This window comes from Ascochyta rabiei, chromosome 10, assembly GCF_004011695.2.
Source record: "Ascochyta rabiei chromosome 10, complete sequence".
NCBI classification, from domain to species: Eukaryota; Fungi; Ascomycota; class Dothideomycetes; order Pleosporales; family Didymellaceae; genus Ascochyta; species Ascochyta rabiei.
In genome coordinates, this window is record NC_082414.1 from 1717023 (window position 1) to 1737346 (window position 20324).

Consider the following 20324-nt stretch of genomic DNA (forward strand, 5'->3'; position numbering starts at 1 on the left):
CATACCCAAGGTCCAGTGTCCTGCCTGGCTACCTGGTGGGGGTATTTACCATGCGACTCTCTCCACGGCAATAGAGCCACGACCACGCACGCACGCAACCCAACCCAGCTAAGCTAAGCTACCTACCTGCTGGCTGGCTGGCTGGCGAGGGATGTGAAAAGTGAGGATCGTGCGCGGCGGCGCTAAGCGCTCCCCGCGCCCTTGGTCTCGGGATCCTGCATCTGGCGGTTTTGGCGAACGGTGTCGATGGATGTTCTATTCTATTCTATTCATGTTCTATTGAAATTCATATTCAAGTACTCTCACTACATACCTAGTACCTACTACCAACTACCTAGCAGACCTGGCAGATCTGGCAGACGCCAACCCACCCATTCCCGCTTCCGCACCACGTTGCTGCTTTGGCGATGATGATGATGATGATGATGATGGTGATGATGATGATGATGATGATGATGTCTAGGTCTTCACTCCTCCACGCATCGACGTACTACCATGCCATCTCCAGCACGCGTCGCGACAGATCTGCAAGTAGGTACTGGCCGACGTGCGCATCCAGTGGGCGGTGCTGCGGTGCGGTGCGGTGCGTTGCGTTGCGTTGCGGGGCTCCGCGCTTGGTGGGTGCATGGGATTGGGAGCAGTTGGGGTGGGTTGGGAATTAAAGAGTATGGTAATGTATACAACTATGCAAAGGTATGTGATGCGAAAAGAATGGCTCTCGTGACGTCCTTTTTGCTCGAAACGCCATTCAGTACCCAAACGCCTCATGAACTTTCCAGCGTTCCCAGACTTGAAAAACTCCGTATGCACATCATCTGTCCGGCATCTCTTCCTTGGTCTCGGTGGACGTCGCAGTGGGCGTGTGGACCTCTTTGTAGTCCTCATCGCCTGCACTGGTGTCGTTTCCAGCGTTGCTCAGCGGGCTCGGTGACCGCCTGTAATCCGCAGGTGACCGCACCGGTGTCGATAGCCCAGCCTCGCTGTCTTGACGCGCCCGCAGAGCCACGCTCGCCGCGATCCTCTCATCGAGTATGTTGACCAGCCTCTCTGAGTACTGGTCTAAGAGCTTTGACACACCAACCTCGTCAAGCTCTTTCGTCTTGGCTCGCTCACCAATCGCTCTGGCGGTCGTTGCGAGCTCTCGCTGAACCTCTGTGACCATGTCCATGTCCAACGTTTCCGTGCTGGTGGCGAGACGTTTGCGATACGCTTTGAGCTGCCTGCAAAGGCTCTCGCTCGCTCCTGCGAGACTTCCCACATCGCTTGCCGCTTTGAGGTTCGATCGAGATCTAACGTCAACCGAGCCACGTCTCTGTGTGGTGCGCGCCTTTGGTGAGACTGGAGGTGACGGCGAAGTGTTGTTCTTTCTGCGGAGCAACGTGTGGTTTGTTGGGCCTCCATTTCTCCTCTCCCGCACAATACTAGGTAACGGCGACGGATCAAGCTTCGGTGTCTGCGTCTTCTCCAGCGAATACTTTGAAAATTTCTTCTTCAAAGTAGGTGATCGACTGCCGGTGGGTGTTGGACACCCACTCTCGTCTGGCGAGCGCTGGAACTTGGCGATCTCGGATTGTGACAGCACACGGCGCAGTGGAGGCTTACTCGCTAGCAGGTTTTGTGTCGATTGTGATGTTGCTCCCAGCACGTCCATTGATTTTGACAACTCTTGCCGATATGGTGCCTGTAGTGCCAGGGCCCAGACAAAAATGGTTCCGTCCACCGCGACTGTAACAAGAGACTTTTCGCGCGAGTCGTCCTCTTGCAATGTCGACGGCTGCACGTACGCGATGTCAGTGACCCCCTCGGTATGTCCCCAGTCGCGGGCGAGAAGGGTACCGCTTTCGTCGTAGATGCGTATCGACTTGTCCGTACTCGAGACTCCTGCAATGAGGGGGGAGCCCCATTCTCTTGGGATGTGAGCCAAGGAGTGTAGTACGACAGCGTCACCCCCATCTGTATCTGATGCTTTGAAGTTGCTGAGGCATTGGCCGCTTTGTAGATCGTACTTGTGCACTTGACGATCGATAGTGGAAGCCAGCAGCACATCGTCCTGATCGATGTCCCACGCCATGGACACAGGCGTAGACTTGAAAGCTATGCAGCGGAGAAAGAAGAAAGCGCGCATGGTTTCGCCATCCTCTTCCCGTGAGAGCATCTCGCGGACGACGATGCTGCGGTCGCTTGATGACGAGACGAGACGTTTGCCGTTCTGTGAGAACTGTATACCGAGCACCGATCCAGCATGCTCGTCCAGAGTTTGCAGCAGGGTCCAGACGCCTCTTTCTCGACCGAAGACCTGCACGGTACGGTCTCTACTTGCAGAAGCGACCAGAGTCGAACTGTCGTCTTCAAAAATGGCAATGCTCGTGATCTCATTCGAGTGCGCTCGGGACTCGAAAATGATGGCTTCTGTTCTGCAATCAATGATTCTTAACACACCGAGCTTGTCTCCGGTGACGAAAAAGCTGGCGTCAGCCGAGGCGCGAACGGTACGGAGTTCGTTCGAAACAGCGTCAGGACCAGCGGACTCTTCGAGCGCCACTTGCAGTAGTCTCTGGGTACTGCCGTTTTGACTCCAGAAAATGGCACTGCCGCCAGCAGCCCACGTATAGTAAGAGGCGTCCAGATGGTTGGGCCGAGACAAGACCCCTACGCCCAACACAGAATCTCCATGAGCCGGCAGTGTGTGGATGACTTCGCCAATACTTGTATCATCGTCTGAACAACAAGCAGAGAATTCTGTGTCCTGGGGCGGACCACGCGAGCACAAGTGTGATAATCGAATAGCACGTTGCGAATCTACCGTCACAATGTGGTCGGCGAGACAGGCAATTGCGCTGATCTGGTTGCTGCCATCCGTGATGGAGATGGTGGGCGAGTCACCTCGGGAACCCTGAGACGACGGTGATGGCGGTGGAGTCTTGCTGACGAGACTGGCGACGGTGAGGGTCTTCAAGCCTCCGTGGCTGCCTGCGAGGTGGAGTCGCCCCTTGTCGTCAACCGCCATCGAGCTGACGGAGAAGCCAGCGTGAGAGACGCGGGCGAAGTTTTGCTCTCGATCGGTCTCGTCTATCAAGCACAGATCGCCTCGTTCTGATGCTACGATTGCCTTGTTAGGTGCTACCTGACAGACACTTGTGAAGGTTGCATCTTGCAGGTCTGCAAGCAGACAGTTCCTGCCCGACAGCGGCTTGTGTGTGCTGCCGGAGAACATGTCGCTCTGACGGGGTCTCGATACTCGTTGGACTGGACTGCGATCTTCGAGGGACCACACCTTGACGTGCCGCGTGCCCACGGTGATGAGCCTGTTCCCCATCCACGTCATGCGGTTGATGTTGCTCACACACTTGTTGCTGGAGTGCAGTGCGGCGGCTCCCGTGCGAGAATTGATGCTCCACACGTAGAGGAAGCCATCCTGCGCCGTGCCTATGCTTGCGAGGTAGCGCGAGTCAGGACTGAAGGCTACACAGTTGACGCCGAAGGAGTGTTCCGCGAGAACAGTCAGGGGCGTGTCTGAGGGCGCATCTGGGGAGATTGAGAAGATGAGCACGCGCGGTCTGTAGCCTGTCTGTGCGGGTGTTAGCGAATGCGATGCAGTGCAACGACGGACAGCAGCATGCCCACTCACCTCACCCACTGCCAGAAACCTCCCGTCTGGACTGAAGCTGACGCAGGTCGCTGCCTTGATCCTCTCGCGGGCAGTCCATGCCCTGTTGTTGGGCGAGTCGCTCCAGTCGTTTGCCGCTGGCGTTGCGTGAGGCGACGGGCCGAGGCCGGCGTCGCGCAACGAAGCAGCTGCTCTGTTGCGGCTCTCGTTCTGCGTGGGCGTGGCAGGCCCGCCGTATATAGAAGCGGACGAGTTGATGGGGTGGGTGGTGGGACGGGCGCGGTAGAAGCGCTGGGAGATGTGGTTCTGCGCGTCGACGGTGGCTACGACGGCGGCTGCGCCGGCTGTGTAGGCAAGGCAGCGCGCGGCAGGGAGGCTGTCAAAGGCATTGGCGGTGCTGGTGGTCGTGCCTATGACGGTGCGCAGGGCCAGGGTGGCTTCGGCGCGGGCCGCCTTGATGGGAGAACGGAGGCTGTTCTTGGCGCTCGCGAAGGGTGAGGGCGTCGGCGTGAGCTTGATGCCTGCTCCCAGCGTTGCATCCCTCATCCGCGCGGTGGACGGGGTAAGCGACATCGCTTTCTCCAGGTCAGTCGAGGAGAAGGAGAGCGATGGCCAACAACAGACATGTCAACGATCAACCACACGTCATGGCACGATCCGGGGCTTGCTTGCGGGAGAAGGTGGTCGTTGGTGAGGGGACGCAGACACGCGCGAGACTGGAGTGCGTCACCACGTGCTGCTGGGTCTGGCGTGCGTCTAGTGTGCGTCCAGTGTCCAGTGTGTGTCCAGTGTCACACGCGCCCACTCGCCAATTGGGGGTGCAGTGGAGAGGCGAGGGTGAAAAGTCGCGCCTGCCGCAGCTCCAGGGACCCATGCTCGGCGATCGGGCTGGCCCAGCGTCGTCGAGAGTCAAGACTCAACACGGACGATGAGAGCTGGGGATCGTCGAGACGGTGCCTCTTCAGCCTCAGGTACGGTCCAGTACGAGGCCCTCGGCTAGCCTCGTTGCATCCATCACACCCCAAGCTTCGCGGCCTTGCTGTCTTGGGCACCGTCACAGTTCCGCTGCGGGCCGTGCAGCGTCAGTACGGTTGGGCATCGCCACAGTTTCCCTGCGAGTCGTGCAGCGTCAGTACGGTTGTGCGCAGGCACGATGAGGGCATGGAAGAACCCCAGCATCGATCATGCAGGTACCCGTCTGCCGTGTCACGTGTGGGGACAGCACGAGCATCTCAGTCGAGCCTCACTGTTCTTCCGTGCTTGAGCTGACGATCTGTGCACTTGGACGTTCAAGATATCTGCCTCTTGTGTCGTGTAGACGGTCAGTATTGCCTACGCCGGGTGCGTCGAGACGAGCTGAGCGCTTGCCTGTTACCCATCCCGTTCCCAGCTCACTGTATGTTGTTTGGTTTGGTTTGGTTTGGTTTGGTTTGGTTTGGTTTCTCGCTTTGTCAGCAACAGCGCTCAGTGGTTCAGCAACAAGCCTCGAGTCGTACACGGCCAGGACAGCGCCACAAGGGCATCCCTCTCCGAAGCCAGTCTTGGTGCCCCGTCTCCAGACGATGAAGTCGACTTCTTTTCCTTGACAGATACGCAAAGACACACTGGTCCTGTCAATGCTGCTCGCCCTATCCTTTCTGTCCAACACGCCTTCGCCAACCTTTGCGGCGTTCCTCATCATCTGATTCGTGCTGTAGCCGCGCTAAGCGCGCGTGTTTGCCGCTGGGAACCCTTGGACGTCAGAAAAGTCAAGCAATCAAACGCGCCGGCGACACTCACTCACCACACTCACTCGCCGCACTCACTCACCGCACGCACTCACCACACTCCCCTCCTCTCCCTCTCCCTCTCCCTCTCCCCCTACCCCACAGGCGCATCCCCTCTCGCATTCAGGGAACGCCCTCGACGCCCGTATGTATGCGATACGGTCTGCACTGCGAGCATCGACAGGACGAGCTCCAGCACGATTCATCCGCGGCCGCCGCTACCCATCGATACCACGCATACGCTCCCTTCACACCACACGCGTACTCGCATTCGCGTCAACGCCGCCCTCGGGCCCAGACAGCACACCCATCGGCGAAAATGGCGCCGACAAGGCCGACCGCGACAAGGCGGCAACCGAGGAGCAGCAGGCCGAGGCTGAGATAGCAAACGAGGACCCAGACCTCCTGGCGCAGAAGGTCCAGCGCTCACGCGAAACCACGCGGCGCTACCTGGCAGCCCAGCGCCGACAGCAGAGGGGGCGAAAGTCGCAGGGCCTACCCCCAGTCACCATCCCGGACTGGTTCCTCAAGAGACGCGTCCTCCGGCGCGAAGATGTCCCCGCAGAGCTACAGCAGCACATCACCCCCAAGGCGCTGTCCATCTCCATCACACACGGCGAGTCAGGTGAGAGCGCGACCTGCTCAATACCCGCCTCCAAAGACTTGGATGCTGTCAAGGTCCTGGCCCGGCTGGTTCGCGGCCTATGGGGGCGCCGCCTGGATGACCAGGAAAAGCGCAAGATCGAACAGTACCTGGAGGACAGAATCACCGTCGAGCCCGAGTCGAGCGCCGACGCGGAGCTAGGCCCCATTGGCAACAAGGCAAACTCTATGGGCGCGGAAGAGCTTCGCATGAGGTTGGAGCTACGTGAGCAGCTCTTTAGCGCTGCCGAGGAGCTGAAGGCGGATTCCACCAAGCCGCTCGCCGATCGAGTGAACGAGTTGAACAGCAAGACCCAGCGCTACATGCTGAAGAGGGAGCATGCCAAGTCACGATCGTCACGCGGTTCCAAGCGCCTCTCGCCTGTTGTACTCGCCGAAGTTCGTGCCAGCATCGCAGCGTCGTTGTCTGCATTGCGCCCGTCCACCGGCAACACATTTCCCGCCACCAAGACAAATCTGATCCTCCATTCGCCAGTGCCTGATCACGAGCTGCTGATAGGTGGCGCCGTGGAGGCCATCGCTCTGGAGATGGATTCGGAGTTGGTTGTGCTGCGAGCCAACGACCTTGCTCAGCTGGCAGGTGACTATCTTGGAGAAGGCGCAGAGCCATCACCACGCTCGATACGCTCGCTCGGCTACGAAACCTACCGCCTGAGCTCTGAGCTGGCCAATGCCTTTGAAGACATGGAGAAGGACGATGGGGCTGAGGAAGACCTCGAGTCCGCTCAGTCTTCATCGATGGAACAACCAGAAAAACCGAGGATGGGCGCATTTCCCCTCATCCTACCTCTATCTGCTCTTGCTTCGATCAAGGAGCTATCAAACAAGTTCAAAGCCGGGCAGTCCACTTCCTCGAATCCATTCGACACGTCAGCCAATGCACTCGGCGACGAGCCAAGTCGCGTACAGAGCCAGAGCGAGATACAACTCGAAGATTTGAAGCTCGCAACCCTTCTTGATGCCCTTATTGATGCCAGTGAGCTGAAGCAGAGTCGTGGCATAGTCGGCAATGAAGGATATGAGTTGCGATCGTCCCTAGGAGACAGCTCAAAGAAGCGGAGAAAGAGCGATCCCCATTTCTTCGACTACTCTGTGAGCTCGGAAGGCATACCACTTGAACTCGACTCTGCCCTTCCAGCGGCTGCAAGACCTGGAATGAGCATGTCCCTAGACGTCGGCTCAGTCCCAGCAGCGACGCAAGTGCCGAAAAAGTCAAAGATCATCTACGTCAGAGACTTCAAAGAGCTCAACGCTACGCATTACGGCGGTCGCATCATCCAGAAGCTTGAGGAGCTTGTCCGGAAAAGACGCAGCGCTGGCGAGAGCATCATGATTGTTGGAAGCACGTGCTCCCTGGAGCTCACTCCTGACCTCTCGGCTAGCGGTGTCCACGGCTTACAGTCTGAAGGAGAGAGCAGCTTTTTCAGGACCATTGTTGTGGCAGCGGATTCAGACAAAACATCTTTGTTGGAAGAGTCCAACGCCATGTCAAAGGGCGAGGTTGGGTCGGCGATCCTATCGCCAAAAGAGAGGGGCAAGTTCTGCGGGATTAACATGCTTCACACCCAGGATATGCTTCGTTCGTTGGACCCTGTGGCAGCTGCACGCATTTCTGACATGGAACTGACCATACAGCACCACCGCAATTTTGCTGCCATCATACCAGAGGCATACCTCAACCGAGTGCTGACCTACGATGAGGTACACAGAATAGCCTTGACAGCTCTTGGGTTGCATGTTACGAATCCGGCTGGGCTCACAGAGCACGTTATCGAACAAGGCCAGGTGAACTGGGCACACGTCGCGCTTGCGATGGGGCTGTTGAAGACGAGTGACACCGCCAAATACCTCTCCTTTGACAAAACATTACAAAAGCAGCAGCCTCGGCAGGATCTTGGCCCAGAAGCTGAAGCCCACGTACAAGCAAAGAAACGACACAGCGAGGCTGATTTGCAGCGTCAACGCGATCTCCAACGTATCACCGCCTCTGCGACCAAGCACGAGAAGCGGCTGATATCTGGCATCGCAAATCCCGATCAAATCAAGACAACGTTCGACCAAGTTCATGTGCCGAAGGAGACAGTTGACTCGATCCGAACCATCACCTCTCTGTCCCTTCTCCGCCCTGATGCATTCAATTACGGTATCCTCGCCACAGAAAAGATCTCTGGCGCGCTGCTCTACGGGCCTCCAGGAACCGGCAAAACACTGCTCGCAAAGGCCGTTGCCAAAGAGTCCGGCAGCACTGTGCTCGAAGTGTCTGGCTCACAAATCATGGACAAATACGTGGGTGAGGGCGAGAAGAACGTCGCCGCGATATTCTCTTTGGCAAGAAAACTGTCACCATGTATTGTGTTCTTGGATGAAGCGGACGCTGTCTTCGCAAGCAGAGACGCCATGCGCGAGCGGACAAGCCACCGTGACATACTCAACCAGTTCCTCAAAGAGTGGGATGGTCTGAACGACCTGAGTGTCTTCGTCATGGTGGCAACGAACAGGCCATTCGACCTTGACGATGCTGTTATAAGACGTCTGCCGCGCCGTTTGCTCGTCGATCTCCCTACGCAGGCCGACAGGAAAGCGATTCTGCGCATTCACCTCAAGGGCGAACAACTAGACTCCACAGTCGACCTCGAAGACCTAGCAAAACGCACCCCCTTCTACAGCGGCAGCGATCTGAAAAACGTCGCCGTCTCCGCCGCGCTCGCCTGCGTCAAAGAAGAAAACGAAGTCGCTGCCAAAGCTGCCGCGGAAGCCACCCTCACGACCCCACTACCCGAGGAGAGCAGAACAACAGAGCCCGGTAGCAAAGACGACGCGACAACCCCAGCCTTCCTGCACCACACCGAAAGGCCCCCCTCGCCACCCCCCACGCCCTCTTTCCCCACCCCACCAACCTCCGACCCCATCCCCTCATCATCCGCAACACCAACGCCTAGCCACCTCGTGCGCGGCATAAATTACAACTTCCCCGCCATCCGCACCCTCTTGCCGCGCCACTTTGACGCCGCGCTGCAGGAGATCAGCGCATCGATCAGCGAGGACATGTCAAGTTTATCTGCTATTAAGAAGTTCGACGAGCAATTTGGCGATAAGAAGGGCAAGAAAGGAAAGAAGGGATTCGGATTCGGCGAGAACATGGGGAAGCGGGACGAGAATGCCGCGCGTGTACGGGGGTAGTTGTTTCCAACCGAGGGATCTAATCAGCAGTAAGCAGGAATTTCAAGTCTGTAAGAATTTAGCGAGGCAGAACATGGATGCTGCGCGCGCATAGAGATAGTTGTAATACACCATACACTTCTTCTTCTTCTTCTTCTTCTTCTTCTTCGTACCATCTACACTCTACTGCTATGCTGCTTCTGCGTAGTGCAGATAAGAGCAATAAATCTACAATTAAAGAGTAGGAAAACAGCCTCAGCAATTCAACAAGTCAAAAGGCGAAGAAGACAACAGAAGGCGAGTTTTTAAATTCCGTAAAAATACAGGCAAGTAGAATTTAAAACGCTACACCTCCCAAAAAGCGAATATACTTCTCACTGCCTCCAACCCCCCCTGCTCCGCTCCGCTCCTCCAACGCTGCTATTGCGATAGCGAAGCTGAACGAGCAGGTTGGCAGTGAGAGGGGAAAGAGGAGAATAACGGGTCGGACTTGGGGGTCGTGGGAATTTAAAAAAAAAAAATACATGTTGGAAATGCTATACGTGTAATAGCGTAAGCGAGTAACAGGCCTGGTGGAAGCAACTGTGAGATATGTTGAAATAGATGCGTTTCCGCGCCTGGATGATTGGCTTGAGGAACCCGGAATGTATGGAGGGTGGGCGAGCGTATGTAGAATCCGTAGATTCAAGGCGTGTATTGGTGGTAGTACCTTAGGATGAATAAAGGAGTGGGTGAAGAGAAGGAACATAGTTCTGTTTGCGTTGCATGGGGGTTGAGAGTGGTGTTGTATACTCTGGTCGGATGCGAAGAGCTTTGATGTTGTTGCTATAGTGAAGCCTTGCGGTCGTGGCTGGGTGGTTTGTTGCTTGCACCCTTAGGAAGGCTTGGGGTGTGCGTGACTGCTGTCTTAAGGGTCCTGGGGCTCCTTTAGTTGGACAAGGAGGTGGGGGTGTTGCCGTCGATGATGTTTCCGACGGGCATCTGATCGATTAAAGCATTGACCACTGAAGATCTTCGCAGAGGTAGTTACCTGGTATACTTCTATGTTTACAACGCTTTTGGAGAGCCAAGTTCCCCTTCCCTTATTCTCCAGCGAACTCAGCGTTATAGTCGTCTTCGTTGCAAGATAGCTGGTACTGATGGGGAAGTAACATTCGTCTGTGATGGTACCCTGGGGAAGGGACTGAAAGTGAACTTGAGGACCCACGTCGCTATTCCTATTTAGCTGTGTACTGATTACTAGTCACAGATCACACGTACACTATTGTGTCCCTGTTGTGGACTGCTTCATACGCGTTATACACAACGCTTGTCACCTGCAACGTCGTGTCCTCTCCTATCGACAATTGGTACCTAATCCTCGCCATTATACTAGCGGTCCCGGTACTGTACTCGCTTGGCCATTCATGCGGAGTCGAAGAATCGTTTATTGGCGTGGCCCAGCTCTCAACCAGTATGTCATCAACTCTAGATCGAACATTGCTTTACATGTAGCCTGTTTGTTTCTTGGAACGCTCATTAGAGACATCCACCAAGGATCTTATCGGATGTAATCCCAAGCTCCATCAACTACTGTCTCAAACGTTGCCTTAGATGTAGCCTTATTGTATTCAGAAACCCTCGTCCATGTTTCACCATAGCCGGTTTCCTTTACAGGCGTCTGTGATTCATCATGAACATCCTTCGCAGATTCAGCTCTAGACGAGGAATTTGTGGCTGACCCGGGGTTTAATGGCTCTTTGAATTCAGATCCCTCATGTGAGTCGACCCTGGGCTGGAGGGTTATTGGAGGAGCACCCTCCCTGCGTGGGGCATTGTGCATAAGCATAATACCTTCCCCCTTTCCTTTGCGATAGTCATGCACAGGTTGTTGCTCTAGTGTAACCGGAATCTGCTCGTTTTTTTCCTCATAGTTGGGGACCGGACAGTCCAATGCAGCACCGAGTTCTATGAGGCAGTATGGTTTTTACTCTTTTCGTCTTCGGCTTCACTGCATTGACTCTCTCCATCACTATCACTTGAGCTTTCATCAGCATCAAGCAAGAAGTACCTCATCTGATCATAGAGTATTGTAGCTGCATCATGGTGGTAATGTGTCGTCGCGTCATTTGCTCGAGGTAGAACGAAAACTTCACACCCTATGACGCGTGAGCACTGTTCTCATGTACTATCAAATTTTATTGAACCACATAGTAGAGATTTGCATAACGGTACCGTGACCTCTAAAGTGGCTTGACCAACCTCTTCAAAGTGCTCAAGCAAGCTATCAAGCCTTCTTTCCTCTACGTAATGCCCATCTATCTACAGTCGCAACATAGCGTGACATCTCATTTTTGGCAAAAGCGGATTTTGGGTACTGAAATGGGTGTGTAGATTGCGGGAAATGCAAGTACGTAGCGTATAACGTCTCGTCTGAAGCGCTGATAGTTTATTACGCGTTCAAGCTTCTATCGCTGCCTCTGAATCGTAACAGAAAACAGCATCTACACTCTTGTGAACCCATAAGGCATCAAGCCGAACAAAAAGCAAAATTTCGACATAGGGCCCTGCACACCGAAAAAACATCAGAATCTATCTTAACCCAGCGAGGATATACTATCCTGAGCTTCCTAGAGCCTCTAGGCGTCTGGTTGCTGCACGCTGCCTGGTTATCCAACCTGATCTGTTGCAAAAAAATTCGGATTTGCAGAGCACAGACCTCCCCTACAACAACAATCTTATCTTATCTTATCTTCTAAGATCTTACCTTAATAAACACAACAACCAAAAAAAAAACATCCTATCCCTACTAGATAGCAACAAGCCTTTCCTTAGCTTTCTGCTTTTAACCCCTTCTTTCTACTCCTAGAGGTCTACTAGTTAGGCCAGTAAGAATAGAACAAAGGCAAGAATAGTAACGTACCCCACGGGCGAGCCGCTCAACGGGCGAGCCGCTCACTTTTGCCAAGCCCCCACCAAACTCCACCCTATTATGGCCTAAAACAACCTAGTTTGGTGCTGTAAAGTGCAGTATGGCCTGTAATACTATTTAGAAACTACTTCTACCTCTTTCTGACACGTTCGCGCGTTGTGTCCTGTCTGATTGCACTGTCCACAGCGTCTTTGGGAGGGCTCACCTCCTTTAGCGCGCACCTGCTTCTTTGCCTTCTTCCTATCACTACGCGCCCTAAACTCCTTCAGAGTTATTAATTGCAGGCCATCCTTAACTGTTAGGGTCCCTTCTACCTAAACTTGCTTTCTTTTATGTAATTTTTGTTGTGTAGCTGCCTTATTAGCAGCTTAAAGCTAAGTAATCTCCTGTTGCGCTAACACTAGCTTATGCGCAATTATTACTGCCTCTTTTGCTACCTTCTTAAACGCCTTAACTATAGAGGTAGGCAAACTATCTATATACCTCTAAATCCTTGTCTTTACAAGCGTTGATTGCAACCTAAGTTTAAGGGTGTTACTTAGGGTTTGCGACTGGCAGAGCTTGTTGTTAACAGGTAGTAGTAGTAATAGAGTGCGCAACTTCACATTAAGGGCTATTATAACCCAGTCTAGGTTAAATAGGACTAATCTAGCACCTTAGAACCCTCCCTAGATGTTCTTAGAAGTAATTACAGTATTGTAGGCGCGTATAAAGCATAGCAGGAACTCTGTCTTTATAATATAGTTAATCTAGTTATATATAAGTATTTTAGCTTAGCGCCTATATGCCTTCTTTAAAGTAGTAAAATAACCTACATTAAGGGGCTGTGTAAGGTGTAATAAGTAAAGAGGCAAATAGAAAGTAATAATCTTGTTATCCTTGCAGTATTGCTGGAATTTAAGAGAGTTGTGGCTCTTATAACTATTAATAATAAGCAAATAGTAGGTGCTAATAGTACGCTTCTTTGTATGCCTGTTAAAGTGCTTTAACTAGTTAAGACCAAGCTTGTTGGTAGTCCAGCCGTTATTAGAGACTCTAATAACCTAGTTGTGAGGCAGATCCTCTTCTTTGTACCAGGCAGAGAGGTAGTAGTAGGCTTTAAAGATAAGGAAGGCCGGAATAGCCTATCCTTTGGCATTAATGCTTACTATAGCCGTAGCCCACTCTTGGTTGCCTGGCTGGATAGCCTTTGGCTGACCCTGTCGTTCTGAAGCTGTAACAACTACTCCTAGGGAGATCTGGCCTATTATAAAGCCTGTCTTGTTAAAGTTGTACGTGTCTTTATCCTAGATGCTATACTTAGCTTTAATATTAGCTACTAGGCCAAACTAGCCCTGTAGAACCTTAGAATCCTTACAGAGGGCTCTCTTATAGTTGTACTTGCGATTAAACTTGACTTTAAGCTCTAGGTGTTGCTTAACAAACATACTAGGCCAGTTTACGCTAATAGGGCCTAGATTGCGCTTAGTGCGCAAAGAATTAGCTATAGTAGCTATATCTAAGAGCTAAGGGGAAAATCCTTACACATCTAGCTTAAGAACATACTTAATAATTACCTTCTTCTTATTATTATCTAGCTTCTGTAAGTTAGCTATAGAATCTGCGCGTAAAGGTCGTCCTGTGTGTTAGTTGCTTAGTGTCTTTTAAGGGACCCTGTAGATAGCTGCAGCGCGTCGCTAAGAGAGATTTGCGTCTTATTTAAGAGCCTAGAGCGCAAGCTGTATCTAAGCTTCCTTTAACGCGTCTAAATAGTGTTGTTAAGAAGACATTGGTGTAGGAGGAGAAGTTTGGTGGGGGCTTGGCAAAAGTGAGCGGCTCGCCTGTTAAGCGGCTCGCCCGTGGGGTACGTTAAAGCTAAGACTGCCTTTTCCTTGTTTTTTAGCTCTAAAAAGCGGATAGAGACTAGGTACCTCTTTCTGTGCAAAAACAAGCTCTCTTCTAGTTATTTCTTAGTTATTTTATCTTAAAAAAGAGAAGGAAAACTCTACCTAGGACTAGGACCTAGGACTATAGAACTGGAACCACTACCTAATAGAGATTACTCTTTAAACACAGGGACAATAGAAATAAGCCCCCCTAGCTCCCTAACCCCTCTAGGAGAGATGTACTAGCCTATACTAATCCTAAGACCTTTATCTATACCCTTATTATCTATACTACACCTATAATCTACTCTAGAAAAACACTAACCTAGTATATTTAATAGGACTATAACATTACTTCTACCCTCTGCTCCCTCTAAATAACTAGCTAGTAGACCTGCTACTCTAACAGCACCTAGGCTTCCCCCTTTCTAATTTAACATAGCTACTAGGCCTATAAACTAAGCTCCTATTACTAAAACAGTAAAAGAAGCTCTATCTATTGCTAGGACAATAGTTATCTAGGCTTCTTCCCTAGCTACCTTAAACAAGGAACAATTAAACCTTTTAGACCTCCTAGAAATCTTTTAAGACTATATAGAAAACAACAGGATAAATAAATAAGGCCTCTCTATTCTAGCCTTCTAAGTATCTAACCTTAAAACAGTGTCTAAATTAATTAAAATAAGAGCAAAACTCCTTTAGAAACCTACCTTAACTACTAAGACTCCTACTATTTAACCTTCTACTTAGCCTACTTTATACGCATCTGCAGCTTTAGCTAACCTCTCTAAGAATATAGACTAGTAAACAGTTATAAAGAAGAAGTAACCTACTATTATAAAGAACTCTTTAAGTGTACGCTAACTAGTTCTTACACTAGAGTAAGAACTACCTTCTTTTACCCCTCTAGAGATGTATAATACTTTTAATAAGGCCTTTATAGATAAAGGAGTAAGCCTCCCTATAATTACTTCTACTAGCCTAAGTAGAAGGAATAATATTGTTCTTACTATAACGCCCTCCTTTACTATAAAATACCTACTTAAAAACTAAGTAATCTAGCAATTAGTTACTACCTATAAGGAAGCCCTTCTAATAGAACTATAGCATAAAGTAATCCTATATAACATCCCTACGTCTCTAGAAACAAACTAGGACCTAGAGGTGCTTAAGTTAGAGATAACTACCTTTAATAAAGGCCTAATAATAGTAGGAAACCTATTCTAGCTAATAAGCTATAAAAGGAGATAAAAGTAATAACTAGGATCTGTCTATATAGCGTTTATAACAGAAAAAGAAGTATAATAAGCTATACGTAATAGACTATACCTACTAAGAGCTAGTATAAGAATAGAGAAGTTTATTCCTATACCTTCTACTATATAATGCTAAAAATGTTAGTAATTTAGACATATAGAGAATAGGTGTCTAAATAGCACTATATATAAGATATACGCAGACAAACACCCTATAATACTATATAAGTGTAATATATATAGTACTACTAGCAAAGCCTACGTATATACTAACGTATTTAACAGGTAAGTTAGCTACATAGGTAAGTTGGCCACTCTACCAAGACCACACCAACATTCTACCCTATTATGGCTTGCATTAGCCTATATTAGCATTGTTTATAGTAGTACAGTATATAATATTATTTAGTAACACCTTCTTTAGGCTTTTTACACGTATGCAAGTTATGCCCTATATTATAGCACTTTTTATAGCGTCTTTAGGTTACCTTACCTCCTTTAACACATACTTGCTTCCTTACCTTCTTAATATTTCTACACACCCTAAACTTAGTTAGAGTAGTTAATTAAAGGCCTTCCTTAGCTGTTAGGACTCCCTCCTGCTGTAACTGCTTTCTTTTATGCAATTTACGTTGCATAGCAGCCTTATTTACTGCTTAAAGCCTAGTAATCTCCCTTTAAGCTAACACTAGCTTATGCGCTACTATAGCTGCGCCTTTAGCAAGCTTTTTAAAGGCCTTAACTATTAAAGTTAGTAAGCTGCTTGCATGCCTTTAAATCCTCTCTTAAACTAGCGTTAATTGCGACCCTAATTGCAGGGTAGTGCTTAGGGTTTAGGACTGCCAGGGCTTATCTTCTACAGTAGGTAGTGGTAGGGTATGTAGGCGGACATTAAGACCTATTATAACCTGTTCTAGGTTAAAGGGGACTATTCTAGCGCCTTAGAAGCCTCCTTAGATATTGCTAGAAGTAAATGTCTCCTTATAGGCGTCTATAAAGTATAGTAGAAACTTAGTTTTAGTAATATAAGTAATGTAGTTTTATATAAGATTCTTAGCTTAGCGCATATATACCTTCTTTAGAGGGGCAAAATAACCTACATCTAGTAGTTATAAGAGGTAAGATAAGTATAGAGGCATACATAGTGTAATAATCTTTGCTTTCTTATAGTATTGTTAGAAGTTAAGGGAGTTATAGCTCTTGTAGCTATTAATAAGGAGTAGCTAGTGTACTCCTTAAGTGCGCGTCTTTGTATAGGCATTAAAGTGCTTTAACTAGTCTAGACTAAGCTTGTTAGTAGTCTATCTGTTCTTAGAGACTCTAATAACCTAGTTGTAGGGCAGGTTGTCCTCTTTGTACTAGGCAGAGAGGTGGTTGTAGCCTTTAAAGATGATAAAGGGTAGAATAGCCTACCCTATGCCATTAATGCCCTATATAACTGTTGTCTACTCTTAATTACCCTACTGCACTGCCTTTAGCTGTCCTTAACGCTCTAAACCTGTAATAACTATTTCTGTAGATATCTAGCCTATTATAAAGCCTGTCTTATTAAAGTTATACGTGTTATTATTCTAGATGCTATACTTAGCTTTAACATTTACTATAAGCCTAAACCAGCCTTATATAATCTCTAGATCCTTACAGAGGGCTCTCTTATAGTTATACTTACAATTAAACTTTACTTTAAGGTTAGAGCAGCGCTTAATAAATATATTAGGCTAGTTTATGCTAATATAGCCTATATTGCGCTTAGTACGCAAAGAATTAGCTATATTAGCTACAGTAGCTAGCTAAGGGGCAAATCCTTATACATCTAGCTTAAGAATGTACTTAGTAATTACATCCTCCTTAGTCTAATCTATATTCTGTTAACTTAGCGTATAATTAGCTTATGTAGGTTATCCTGTGTATTAATTGCGTAGTGTGCTGTAAGGCGCGTTATATATAGCTGCAGTGCGTTATATAGTAAGGTTTGCGTCTTATTTAAGTGCCTAGAGCGCAAGCTGTATTACAGCCTCTTTTAAGGGCGTAGGTTTATATTGTTGTTAAGTTATCGCGTTATAAGGTAGAATGTTGGTGTGGTCTTAGCAGAGTGGCCGACTCGCCTATGTAGCCGACTTACCTGTTAAATACGTTATACCTAAGTGTATAAACTACAAAAAAGCATATATAGTAGATAGTATTTAATATACAGCCTATAAGGCTATAATAAATATATAAACATATCTAGAATGCTAGATAACCTAAGGATTCTATAAGTAAATCTAAATAAGAGTGTATAAGCTACAGAAAGCGCCTTATAACTTGCAGTAGAACTTGCTATAGACCTTGTCTTAGTACAAGAACTGTAGCTTACCTCTACTTAATAACAACCTTTAGACTACTTAGACACACGCTCTGTAAACCACCCCTCCTTTACATAAATCCTACCTTTACTACAGGACTATAGCATAAGGCTACGCGTTCTAGCCTATATCCTACGTTTAACACTAGTACAAATTACCCTAATAGTAGATTTAAACTCTAACCTAGACTTTCTAGCTATTATAGTCTAGTAGGCTAGGTTAAACCTTATAATCTATAATATATACAACTAAACAAACATATAAGGAATAATAACAGTAGAAAGAAAGCTTCTAAATAGCTGCACTCTGCCTAACTTAATCCTACTAGGGGACTTTAATACCTACTACCCTTAGTAGAACCCTACTATAACTACTATAACACTAAAAGCTAGTAGTTTTATTACCTAGATAGAAGAGTAAAACCTAGAGCTACTAAATAACCCTAGTACAGGCACCTTCTACAGGCTAAACATAAGCAGGGAAAGTGTTCTAGACCTTACCTTTGCTACACACAGGCTTATAAACTAGATAGAAGACTAGTAAACCCTAGTAGGTATAGGCTTAGACTACCTAGGTATCCTGTTTATAATTACTACACCTAGAACACAGCTCCTAAATAACCCTACTCCCTAGTTTAACACTAAGAAGGCAGACTAGAACCTATTTTAGAAGGAGCTAGCAAAGGAATTAGGAAAAAGCCCTGCCCTGAATACTACAAGCCCTAGACACTCTACTAGCACCTCTCTACTCCTTCTCTAAGAAGAGGACAGAGAGCTAGAAAAGCAGCTTAAAGCAATAGGGAAGGAGCTTACTACAGTAATAATAAATGCAGCTAAGAATACAATCCTACAAAGCTCTACTAATGCAAGAAGCAAGCCTTAGTAGGACCTAGACCTAAAACTACTAAGGATAAACATGCTTAACAAATAACGCCTCCTATAGAGAGAACTAGCTACTAGCCCTATAACCACATATATATAGAAAAGGGACTACCTAATTACTAGAAATAACTACCTATAAATAGTAAAAGTAGTAAAATACAACTACTAGAATTAATTCCTAGAAAAAGAGAACATAAAATTAATCTTTAAGGTATTATCTTATACTAGAACTGTAGGTAACTAAAGCATACCTGCTATATAAGGCCCTAGGGGAATAGAGAACTCCTTTTAAGGCAAGTGCTTAGTACTAAGAGACACTCTCTTCTCTAGACTACCTTCCTCTCAGCCTATAGAGTAGAGGACCTACTAAGAAGGTAGCTAGGAATAGCTACCCCTTACTAAAGAAGAGCTAGAACACGCCTGCTCCTTACAAATCTAAAGTAGCTCCCTAAGACTAGATGTAATAAACTAGGAGATTATTACTATAGTATATAAAGCAGAAATAGACATATTCTTCTATATGTTTTCTACACTATTTAACTATAGATACTACCCTTAAATCTAGAAAAGAGTAACAGGAGTTATCCTTAAAAAGCTAAACAAACTAGACTATGCAGCCCCTAAAGCCTACAGGGTAATTACTCTCCTTAGCTGCCTAGGTAAAGTTACAGAAAGACTTATTACTAAACAGCTTAGTATACTAGCTAAAATAACTACCCTACTACACCCTTTATAACTAGGTAGAAGAGTATAAAAATTAGCTATAGACACCTCTATACTACTGCTAAACTAAGTATAAGAATAAAGGAAACTAAAGTGTACAACAACTATAGTGTTCCTAGACATTAAAGGAGCCTTTAACTACGTCTTACTAGGCTAACTACTTACTATCCTATAACAACTAAAGCTACCCTACAGCCTAATAGCCTAGATCTAATACTTTCTCTCTAGACGCTAACTATAACTGTCCTTTAATAGAGAAATAGAAGAATTTAGTAATATAAACGCTAGAATCCTATAAGGAAGCCCTATCTTACCTATCCTGTTCCTAATATATATTAGACCTCTATTCTAGTTAATTATAAACTACTTACTGTCCTACCTAGACAACCTAGCTATTACAGTATTATCTACTAGCCTAAAGAAAAACATCTGCCTACTAGAAAGAGATATAGCTAGCCTATTTGCAAAAGGATCTAGCTATGTAATACAGTTTAATGCGCTAAAAACTAAACTTTTCTACTTTACTTTAAGCTAAAAAGCAGAAAACTACACTCTTACCCTGCTAGACAGGTCTACTATAACACTAAAAAAGACTGTTAAATAGCTAGGAATCTACTTTAACAACAGGCTCTCCTTTAAGGAGCATACTGCTACAAGGATTAGCTAAGTAAGAAACACTTTCTACAGAATATACAGACTAGTAAACAGCAGTAAAGGCCTTATACCTACTGCTCTCTAATAAATATACCTAGCCTGTGTTACTAGTATAGCAGACTATAGATGCTAGGTCTTCTAGAAGTAATAAGCTAGGATAGTAAAACAACTATAAGGACTACAGAACCTAGCACTTAGGAAAATCTTAGGCACCTTCTAAACCTTACCTATAATTCCCTAAGAGGTAGAGGCAGCACTAGCCCCTCCTATAATAAGGCTAAACACTGTAATAAGAAAGTACACCTTTAGAGCTAGGAAGCTCCTAAAGAACTACCCTATCTACACTACTATAATATAGCTAAAATCTACCCTATAAAACACAGACCTAGACTCTAGCATAGAGTAAAGAGAGGTTAACTATACTAGGCTAAGAATAGGACCTCCTATATAGCTTATGCAAATTACACTATCTATAGAAAAAGCTATACCTAGTA

The 20324-nt window shown here is 47.5% G+C and overlaps 2 protein-coding genes across 2 annotated transcripts, besides 21 other annotated features; one reads left to right on the forward strand and one right to left on the reverse strand.

Moving 5' to 3' along the window:
• Positions 1-253: 253 nt before the first annotated feature.
• Positions 254-294: a tandem repeat.
• Positions 295-305: 11 nt separating this feature from the next.
• Positions 306-337: a tandem repeat.
• Positions 338-406: 69 nt separating this feature from the next.
• Positions 407-458: a tandem repeat.
• Positions 459-562: 104 nt separating this feature from the next.
• Positions 563-625: a tandem repeat.
• A 186-nt stretch (positions 626-811) lies between these two features.
• Positions 812-4153, reverse strand: EKO05_0006689 (uncharacterized protein; the record flags this gene model as incomplete). The annotated part of the gene is made up of 2 exons (XM_038940262.2): positions 812-3568; positions 3629-4153. 2 exons carry the CDS (start codon positions 4151-4153, stop codon positions 812-814), a joined length of 3282 nt encoding a protein of 1093 aa, XP_038798187.2.
• Positions 4154-5010: 857 nt separating this feature from the next.
• Positions 5011-5049: a tandem repeat.
• A 330-nt stretch (positions 5050-5379) lies between these two features.
• Positions 5380-5436: a tandem repeat.
• A 4-nt stretch (positions 5437-5440) lies between these two features.
• Positions 5441-5466: a tandem repeat.
• Positions 5467-5520: 54 nt separating this feature from the next.
• On the forward strand, positions 5521-9216 carry EKO05_0006690 (uncharacterized protein; the record flags this gene model as incomplete). Its single annotated transcript, XM_059636850.1, has 1 exon — positions 5521-9216. The coding sequence occupies one exon, from the start codon at positions 5521-5523 to the stop codon at positions 9214-9216; it is 3696 nt and encodes a 1231-aa protein (XP_059492833.1).
• Positions 9217-9333: 117 nt separating this feature from the next.
• Positions 9334-9364: a tandem repeat.
• A 2349-nt stretch (positions 9365-11713) lies between these two features.
• Positions 11714-12092: a mobile genetic element.
• Positions 11910-11945: a tandem repeat.
• Positions 12086-13957: a mobile genetic element.
• Positions 12884-13092: a mobile genetic element.
• Positions 12884-13095: a mobile genetic element.
• Positions 12890-13086: a mobile genetic element.
• Positions 13884-13974: a dispersed repeat.
• Positions 13956-15499: a mobile genetic element.
• Positions 15490-17364: a mobile genetic element.
• Positions 16880-16911: a tandem repeat.
• Positions 17356-17453: a tandem repeat.
• Positions 17365-20324: part of a mobile genetic element that runs on past the window's edge.
• Positions 19035-19150: a mobile genetic element.